General features: G+C 46.2%; 1 protein-coding gene across 1 annotated transcript in view; it reads left to right on the top strand.

Moving 5' to 3' along the window:
• Positions 1–9,118, top strand: part of CCDC69 (coiled-coil domain containing 69) — a 54,212-nt gene extending 45,094 nt beyond the window's left edge. The window contains exons 5-9 of the mRNA XM_017515024.2: positions 2,990–3,063; positions 4,314–4,415; positions 4,900–5,019; positions 5,989–6,086; positions 6,800–9,118. Of these exons, the coding sequence (XP_017370513.1) occupies positions 2,990–3,063; positions 4,314–4,415; positions 4,900–5,019; positions 5,989–6,086; positions 6,800–6,977 (572 nt within the window). The 3' untranslated portion in view covers positions 6,978–9,118. The remainder of the gene's footprint in view (positions 1–2,989; positions 3,064–4,313; positions 4,416–4,899; positions 5,020–5,988; positions 6,087–6,799) is intronic.

The raw sequence follows: 9,118 nt of genomic DNA, 5'->3' as shown, positions 1-9,118 counted from the left end.
TGCAACCTCCGCCTCCTGGATTCAAGCAATTCTCCTGCCTCAGCCTCCCAAGTAGCTGGGATTACAGGCGCCTGCCAGCAGGCCTAATTTTTTTATTTTTAGTAGAGACCAGGTTTTGCCATGTTGGCCAGTCTGGTCTCAAACGCCAGACCTCAAGTGATCTGCCCACCTTGGCCTCCCAAAGTACTGGGATTACAGGTGTGAGCCATTACGCCTGGCCGAGAAGTGCTATTTTACCACATCAAATGAAATGTAGAAAGCTTACCATCATGTAGGTCCATCTGTTCTCCCCCGTTTTTGTTATATTTATCTCATATATTACATCTACATACATCTAATTCCCCATCAGACAAGGTCATGATTTTTGCATTTAATCATCAATCATATTTTAAAGAACTTAAGAAGAATAGTCTATTATATTTACCTAGATCTTTACTCATTCTTTTACTCTTCCTACGTTCTTGAAGTTTCAAGTTTCCCTCTGGTTTCATTTGAAGAATTTCCTTTAGCAATTCTTTTAGAGCACATTTGCTGGTGATGAATTATAAGTTTCCTTCATCTGAGAAAGTCTTGATTTAGTCTTCCTTCCTGAAGAATATTTTCACAGGATATGGGATTCTGGGCTTATTGTTTTGGTTTTGTATTTTCCAGCAGTTTTTAAATTTTAATCTTCTAGTCTCTAAGATTTCTGATGAGAAACACACAGTTATTCAAGCTGTCATTACCTATATGTAGTGTACCATTTTTATCTGGTTCCATTCCACATCTTTTTTTTTTTTGTCATTAGCTTTTGGAAATGACGTGTCTGGGTGTGGATTTCTTTGAGCTTACTTTGGAGGTCAGTGATCTTCTTTAATCTGTAGGTTTATGTTTTGGCAAGTTTGTGGAGTATTCAATCATTCTTTCTTCAAAATTATTTTTTTTTGTACTGCACCCTTTTTCCTCTTATTCTTTTACTGTGATGATAGAAATGTTAGATATTTGAGCATTATCTTACAGGTCTCTGAAGCTCTACTTATTTTTTTTCTAATCTTTTTTTCCTCTCTGTTGTCCAGATTTGATAATTTTTATTAATCTATCTTGAAGCTCTGGCTCTTTCTTATGTCATCCCATTCTGCCACCTAGTGAGTTTTTGTTTCACTCATTGTACTTTTTCATTCTAAAATTTCCCTTTGGTTCTTCTTAATAACTCCGTTTGCTAAGACTTTCTATTTTTCTATTATTCCTAAGAGTGGATTCACTCTTACTTTCTTTTTATCTCATTCCATTTTTTTTCCTTCTTTCTGTCAGTGGCAGTACACCCACACTTCTTGGAGTCTTTTTATACTGGTTACCATAGAAACTCTGCTAATAATTCCTACATCTATAGCATCTCAGTGTAGGCATCTGTTGAATATCTTTTCTCGGGGGGTGGAGGAGTTCCAGCTTCTTTTTATGCTGAGTAATTTTGTATTGTTTGCTGACAAATTTGGAGTTGTATCCTGGACATTTTAAATATTGAAATACATGAGATTCTGGGTTTGTTTAAATCTGTTGGGTCAGTGGTACTTCAAATTCTGGTCTTCCTGCTCAGTCTGCTGCTACCATTTACTTTTCAGTCTGCAAATAACTGCAGAATTCATTCTGTCCACATTTCATAGCTATATTTAGTGGGAAAAACTGGATGGAGTGTGCTTCCTTCATCTTAGCTGAAACCAGAACCTGTCTTGATAGACAAATTAACAAATTAGGCCAATAATTTAAAAAAGGTTAAGGCTGTAATTTCTATAAGATTATTATTATCAATTTTTTTTACTACTCTACCACAGTTATATTGCTGAACATTATTTTTTTCTTTTTTCTTTTTCTTTTCGGAGACAGAGTCTGTCACCCAGATTGGAATGCAGTGGCATGATCTCGGCTCACTGCAACTTCCACCTCCCAGGCTCAGGCCATTCTCCTGTCTCAGTCTTCCAAGTAGCTGAGACTACAGGCTTGCCCCACCACACCTGGCTAATTTTTGTATTTTTAGTAGAGACGGAGTTTTGCCACGTTGGCCAGGCTGGTCTCGAACTCCTGACCTCAGATGATCCTCCCACCTGAGCCTCCTAAAGTGCTGGGATAACAGGCATGAGCCACCATGCCCAGCCTTGAACATTATTTCCTTCATCACTGCCATATACCTGGCCCTTTGGCTGTATTAAACTTTCCTCTCCCTTCATTTCTATTTCTCATTCTGACCATTGATTGTCAGTTCCCTATTGTCCTTTTTTAGCTGAGACAAGGTTGGAATTTTCCAAAAGGAACTTTATGAAGGAGGTGGGATGATACATACAACTGTATTGATTTGGGGAATGATGATAATTTCATCTCTGTACAGCACTGCCCTGTCTGCAAAGCCCTTGCACATTCTTCTCATGTGATTCTCAGATGACCCCTTTGAGACAATCAGACTCAGTTTATTGATCCCGTTTCACAGTTGAGGCAACAGGACTTTTAGATATTTGATGTGATCTTCTCAAGGTCTCTTAGTTTTGGAGAAGCAGAACCAGGACCAGATGGATTTCCTAGCCACATATCATCTAATGTAGTTACCACAGTTTTGTGCTTTGCTTTGACAACTCAGGATTTAATGATTTTGTGATTTGGCTAATCCAGTTTACAAAGCATTGTCCTGTACATTTTCCATGGCCTGAGGTGGCCTTAGGTGAACACGCTTGCTGCAAGATCTTTGGATCTTAGCCTTAGTGAGGTGAGGAACCTAATCTGATAGGGTTCCTCCCAGCATATACTTTATTTCAATTTCCATGAGTTTTTATTAAATACCTAGTACATTTCTGGCACAGCCCCCAAGCAAGCCTAGGAGATAGAAGGATGAATAAGACCATGCCCAGACTCCTGGCCTCTGTGGACCCCAGGTGATCATCTGGACCTTTCTGGCCATCAAGGGGTCTGCCAGAAGGCTTTGGGGAGAAATATCTGAGCTTATGGAGTTCTCCTTCCTCTACAGTCCTCCGGGCCTCATATGAACAAGAGAAAGAAGCACTCGCCCACTCTTTCCAGGAGGCCAGTGCTGCCCAGCAGGTGAGTGGGGCTGGGTCGTGTCAGTCTCTGGTGAGGGTCAGGGAGGACCAGTGGGAAAGCAGCATGGAGTCCCAAGGCAGCCAAAACTGACTACCTGCACCTAGGAGTGAGGGACTGAAGTGATTGTCTTTTGTGTATCCAGGCCCCTGGATGTGGTAACCAGGCTATTAGCTCAAGAGGACTGGGTTTGAGATGGAGATGGGTCTGTTTTTCCAAGGACTGTTGGGAAGATCTTGGAGAGACATGGGCCAGGTGTCACAGTGTGATTAGCTTCATGGGTGGATGTACGGGGACCTGTGGAAGCATGAAGGGGAGCATCTGATTCAATGTGGCTATACAGGAGAGATTTCCTAGAGAGAGTGAGATCTAAGCTGGAATCTGAAGGATGGGTTGGAATTCTTTGGTAAAGACAGGTAGGAAGGCTGCCCCAGGCAGAAAAAAAGCAATGTGTTCAAAGATATAGAGGAAAAAGGAAAAATATGGGGTACCTGAAGAACTGAAAGATGTCCAGGATGCCAGGGGTATGGGTTTGAGTGGGAGAGGGGACTAAGGCTAAGGAGGTGAGCAAGGGCCAGAGTGCAAGCTGGTGAGCCAACTTAAGGGGTTGTGCTCTATTCTAATGGTAGTGGTCAAGGTTCAGGTGGAGGAAGTTCATGGCAGGGAAACATTGTGGAGCTAAGAATGTAGCTTGCAGCTGGGGGAGTGTCGTGATGTTTGGCTGCAGGAGAGGATGTATGGAAGGAGCAGTGAGAGGTGAGCTTGGAAAAATTCACTGAGCCTGGTTTGGATAGGTTTTGAATGCCACACTAACAATGACCTTTTATACCAGGACATTGTCCCCTACAGTGTGGGGAGGCATTAAAGGCATTACAGCAAGAGATGGGGCTGGTATGCTTCTCTCTCTCTCCATCTCCCTCTCTCCTCCCCTCTTCTTTTCTTTTCTTTCTCTTTTATTTTCCCTTCCCTTCTTTTCTTTTTTCTTTTCTTTTCTTTCTTTCCTTCCTTCCTTTCTTCCTTCCTTCCTTTCTTTCTGTCTTTCTTTCTTTCTCTTTTTGGTGTGCAATTCTGCACTGTAAGGGCTTGTACATTTCAAGCAGTGGTCAAAGAATGTTGATCTTGCATTGTCGTGTAGGGTAAATCAAAGACAGATTGAATAACCCAAAACTGTTCTCCCTCTGGGATGTGGTGAAGTTCACCTACACCATTTATGAGGCAAGCTTTGATTGTCTCTGTCCCACTCCTTGCTCCAGGAGACCATAGCCAGACTGACCTCACAGCTGGAGGCTTTCCAGGCTAAGATGAAGAGGGTGGAGGAGTCCATTCTGAGTCAAAACTATAAGAAGCATATTCAGGTAAGTAGCAGCACCCTGGGGGTCTTTCCTCCTCGAATCTCCAGGGAGGTCAGGGCCAGGCAACAGGAAAGACCAGCTCCTCTTCAAAGACAAGCCTCCGACCTGACACTCTTACCTACACAAGGGCCTGGAAATAAAAGAGTTCCCATTTCTCTGATGGGAGAATTAAGACTTAGAGAGCAGCATCTGGAGTAGCAAAGTACTCACGTTCTGGATTCAGAGAGCACTAGGTGTATATAGCAAACCTACCAGTTAGCAAAAGTGACTCAACCTGTCTGAACCACAGTCTCCTCATCTGTAAAGGGGCTAGACCATGTGTCAAAAGGTGTTATTCGGAAAAATGGAGATAAAGCATATTAAGCACTTAACATGGGCTAAGAGAGGAAGGTGGGTGACTTGTGAAAGTCCAACAATGAGTTGCTGGCAGAATGGGGAGGAGGAATGTAGCCTACTGGCCTAATGGGGTCACTCTGTCCCTGACTAGGATTATGGGAGCCCCAACCAGTTCTGGGAGCAGGAGCTGGAGAGCTTACACTTTGTCATCGAGATGAAGAATGAGCGTATTCATGAGCTGGACAAGCGGCTGATCCTCATGGAAACAGTGGTCTGTGGCTGGGAGTGGCTGGGGGTTGCAGCCTCAGGTCCTGCTTTCTGGGCATTTCCTTTATAAAGCTTTCAGAGAGGAGATGGTTTGCAGAGCCTGGTCCACTCCAGCTTTGACTTGCCACCTGTGCTGACCACTGAGCACGGTCTGTGGCCAGGCTGGGTCAAGCAGTGGCTCCTTATCATCTGAGTCCTGTGCCTTTCGTGGCTACTGACGTTGCTGTAGCTTTGGTGATATAGGGCAGTAGCACTGAGGTCACGGGATGACAGAAGCCTCAGAAACCCTAGGGTTGAATCTAAGCGGAGATTATGTTGCTCCAGAAGAAGTCTCGCTGGCCCCTGTGTGCCGTACAACTTATAATTTAAAAAGTAAAACTAAGGAGTTAACCAAAAGCTGCTGACTTTTCATTTTGCCACAGGAAAACGTTTAAAAAAAAAAAATCTTACAGGTACTATCATCCCATATCACCATCAGTTCTTTTCTCAGGAAGGAAAGCGTGTGAGAGTGAGATGGGATGCCAGGGTGGGTGCCCAGTGAGCCCTGGGGGCTTGGGTCACATGTTCACATGACATGACCCGGGGCTTTATTTTAATCAGATCATCTCAGACACTCCCTGTAGGTTTTGTTCAACCATTTTTGTGGAAACACATAACAATCTTAATTTTATTTATATAGATCATATCCTTTTGACTTTTGGTGAACAAAAGGTATTCTTTCTTCCATGAACTCTTGGTGATATGAGATGGTCAGGACTGTAATTTTTTTTAACATTCTCCTGTAGCAAAAAGTCAGCAGCCCTTTGTTAGCTTTTTAGTTTTATTTTTTGCTAAAAAATATACCTCCATGAAATGTAACGTCTAGTTTAGAATGAATTGGTGCTTTCAGTGACCACAGATAAGAGGGACCTGATAGCACATATCATGCAGTGTGAGTTTGGCAGCTTTCTGAGCTCATTGTGATCTGTTACAGAAAGAGAAAAATCTGATATTGGAGGAAAAAATCACAACCCTGCAACAGGAGAATGAGGACCTCCATGTCCGAAGCCGCAACCAGGTGGTCCTGTCAAGGTAGCTGTCTTCCTGCTTCTTTTCCTCCTGTCTCCACCCTTTTTGCCAAAATTTCCGGTTGGGAGAGCCTTAGAGGGGCCTGAGGAATGACTGGCAGATGGGCTCGGGGCCTATTTAAAGAATGCGGCTCCTCCTTTCCCTGACAGTCGGGAAACCCAAGGGAGCAGCTCTGCCCAGAAACCAAAGTCCCAATGCCTTGATTAGTATCTGTTTGTCTCCGTCCTGGCTGAGTGGACTCCGTGGGAAAGCCCAATATGGGGAAGAGGAAACAGGAAATTCATCGTGCACCAGGCCTAAGTAGAATGAATCAGTTCTTAGAGCTCAGTAAATAACAGCTAGTGTCATGTGTCAGACATAATTTATTAAATACTGTATTTATTTTCTCATCTAATCCTCAAAATTAAGAGCTGGGTCCTATTCTTCTTCTTCCCATTTTATAAATGAGGAGGCAAAATTTAAGGAGAATGAATAACTTGTTCAGCATTGTACAGCTAAGTAGTGGAGCAGAGGTTTGGAGCAGCTCAGCACTGCCTGCCTGTCTGTGAGGCCCATGCTCCTTGGTCAACCAATTGAATTGCCGCTTGTGTGCAGGCAAACCAGGAGGGCGGTGGGGGCCCTGCAGCAGGCTGCCGGTCCATCTAAGGAAGGCTTCCTGGAGGAATGGGTGGGTCTCTGTGGCAGCTGCTCACCCTGGGCTCTGTCTGCATCTACAGGCAGCTCTCGGAAGACCTAATTCTCACGCGTGAGGCCCTGGAGAAGGAGGCACAGCTGCGACAACAGCTCCAGCAGGAGAAGGAGGAGCTGTTGTACCGGGTCCTCGGGGCCAATGCGTCGCCTGCCTTCCCCCTGGCCCCTGTCACACCCACTGAGGTCTCCTTCGTCGCCACATAGGGTGCAGGGCCTAGGCCCACCACGACACCTGAAGTCACAGCTTCTTCCAAGGGTTTTCCGGAGAAGACAGCAGGAGCCTCTCAGTTCTTTTCCAGGAAGGAACAAGGCGGGGAGCGAGATGGGGAGCCAGGGTGTGTGCCCAGTGAGCCCAGGGGGTCTTGGGTTACACAGAATCACCCGTCAGGCTTTGGAGGCGCCGAGAAGCATCTTCCCTTGAGTTGGCCCAGGGAATAAGCAAGAGAAGACCTTTCCTCCTTCCCTCGGCCTCTGTCCCAATCTGAGAAGTTCCGAGGCTTTCCCAGAGGCAGCCTGCGTCACGATGGCCATTTGACAAAAAGGAGACAGCCCCTGGTCTCAGCTTGTCAGCTCTGCTGCCAACTGGCTGACTTCTCAACTTCCTGTAGGTGTTCTAACTCAGCACTGGCCTGCTCACAGTCTCACTGTACTCCTGCACTAACATGGTGGGGGGACTCTTAGTCACTGCAGTGTCCCATTCTAGGATTGTCTGAAGGCCAGAGTAGGGGAATGTGGACAAACCCTGCAAATCAGAGTGGGAAAGGTGAGTGGCAGGGAAGGGGTCTCTGAAGGCCCTTGAGGGTGACAGGGCCAGGCAGCCTCCCAAGCTGAGGCACCGTTCCTGGGCCAGAGTCGAGTCCACCCGGGGCAGTAGCCAGAGCTCCTCCTCCTTCACCAGGCAAGGTGCATCCCCTCAGCCCTCCTAGCCCTTCAGTCGTGGTGCCGCCTGGGCCCAGGGGCCAGCTTGGTGATCGGAATCCATTCATCTGTCAGAGCTGGAACCTCATCCCTGAACATATGGGAAACTGAGGCACAGAGCAGCTCCCAGAGTCAAAGCTAGATCTCATCTGTCATCCTTTGCTCTGTTTCTCTCCTCAGGCTCTGGGAAGGTCAGGTCTGTGATGTAATCTTCCTGACTTAATCTTCCTCTCCCTGGCCCTCACCTGCTTAATTCCTTTTTCACTCCTGCTTTCTGCCTTAACTCCTCCTCCTACTGCCCCTGATCCCAGGCCCAGGCTTTTACTACCTGGCCCTCAGCCTCCCCATCGGTGACAAGGTGTGGCCAGAGAACCAACCTCAGCAGGTCGTTCAGCCCTGGTAGTCTGTGGATTTCAGATTCTTCTCAGGAAGCTTCAGGTCTACTGGAGACTATAATTATAACTCCTCTCCTGCATAGAGCATTTGCGTCAAAGGCTTTTCATATCCCTCCCTCCCCTGTCCTCATAAGATCCTTGAAGCAGGTTCCTATTCCTCATTGGGAACAGGGCAAACAGATCACGGGAGTCAAAGGGCCTTGCCCAAGGTCCCCACCTTCAGCCCAGGCCCTAAGCCAGTGTCAGAACAGTCAATCTGCATTTTTCATCAGTCATTCTATAGTGACATCATCCAGACTGCCTTCTGCATTCCCCTGAGTACAGTCTCCTTCCTTTTCTAGTTTTAGAAGTTCAGAGGTGACTGTGTTTCTCCATTCCCCAGCCAAGCAGGGGAAGAGGTGAGGCTAGGGTTGCGCTGTGCTGATTCTTCAGCCCTGGTCAGACAGGTCACCCGGGAGCCTCGAGAAAAGCTTTTTGCAAAGCACAGCTGAGATACATTAGTTTATTGGACTAATGTCCAAGAGTGGGCATGATTGGTTGCCAACTTATTTGGGGACACCTAAACAGATCAGCGACCTGCGTGACTTCTCAGAACCTTTCATTTGCCAATGTGTGTTGCAAACTTACAAGAAGGGCGCTAAGAATCCAGCATCTCCCAAACCTCTTTGACCAAGCGTCTGTTTCTCCCATACCTCTCACCTCACAGACAGGTCAGGCTGCAGAATGTACTTTAGAAAGCATTGTTTTAATTGAGAGGGGCATGGCTGGAGAAGGAGCAAGTTGTGGGGAGCCAGGCTTCCCTCCTGCAATCTGTGGTGAATGTGAAGGAGATCAACTTCTCCTCACTCTGGGGCAGACAATGTATGGAAACTAAAAAGAACATGCAGCACTTTGTTTACGTGGCTTCTGTGTTTTTCTGGGAGAGGGAAGGTGGGTCTTTACTGAGGACTTCTGCCAGTGGCGGGGATCTCTGAAGAATAAATCCTGGGGCCTGGGTGGCCCACTCCTGGTTCTGGGCACCCTTCTCAAGTA

Source organism: Cebus imitator, unplaced genomic scaffold, assembly GCF_001604975.1.
Source record: "Cebus imitator isolate Cc_AM_T3 unplaced genomic scaffold, Cebus_imitator-1.0 Scaffold540, whole genome shotgun sequence".
Classification (NCBI taxonomy): Eukaryota; Metazoa; Chordata; class Mammalia; order Primates; family Cebidae; genus Cebus; species Cebus imitator.
The sequence above is the reverse complement of the archived record's forward strand: the minus strand, read 5'-3'. Positions and strand labels throughout refer to the sequence as shown.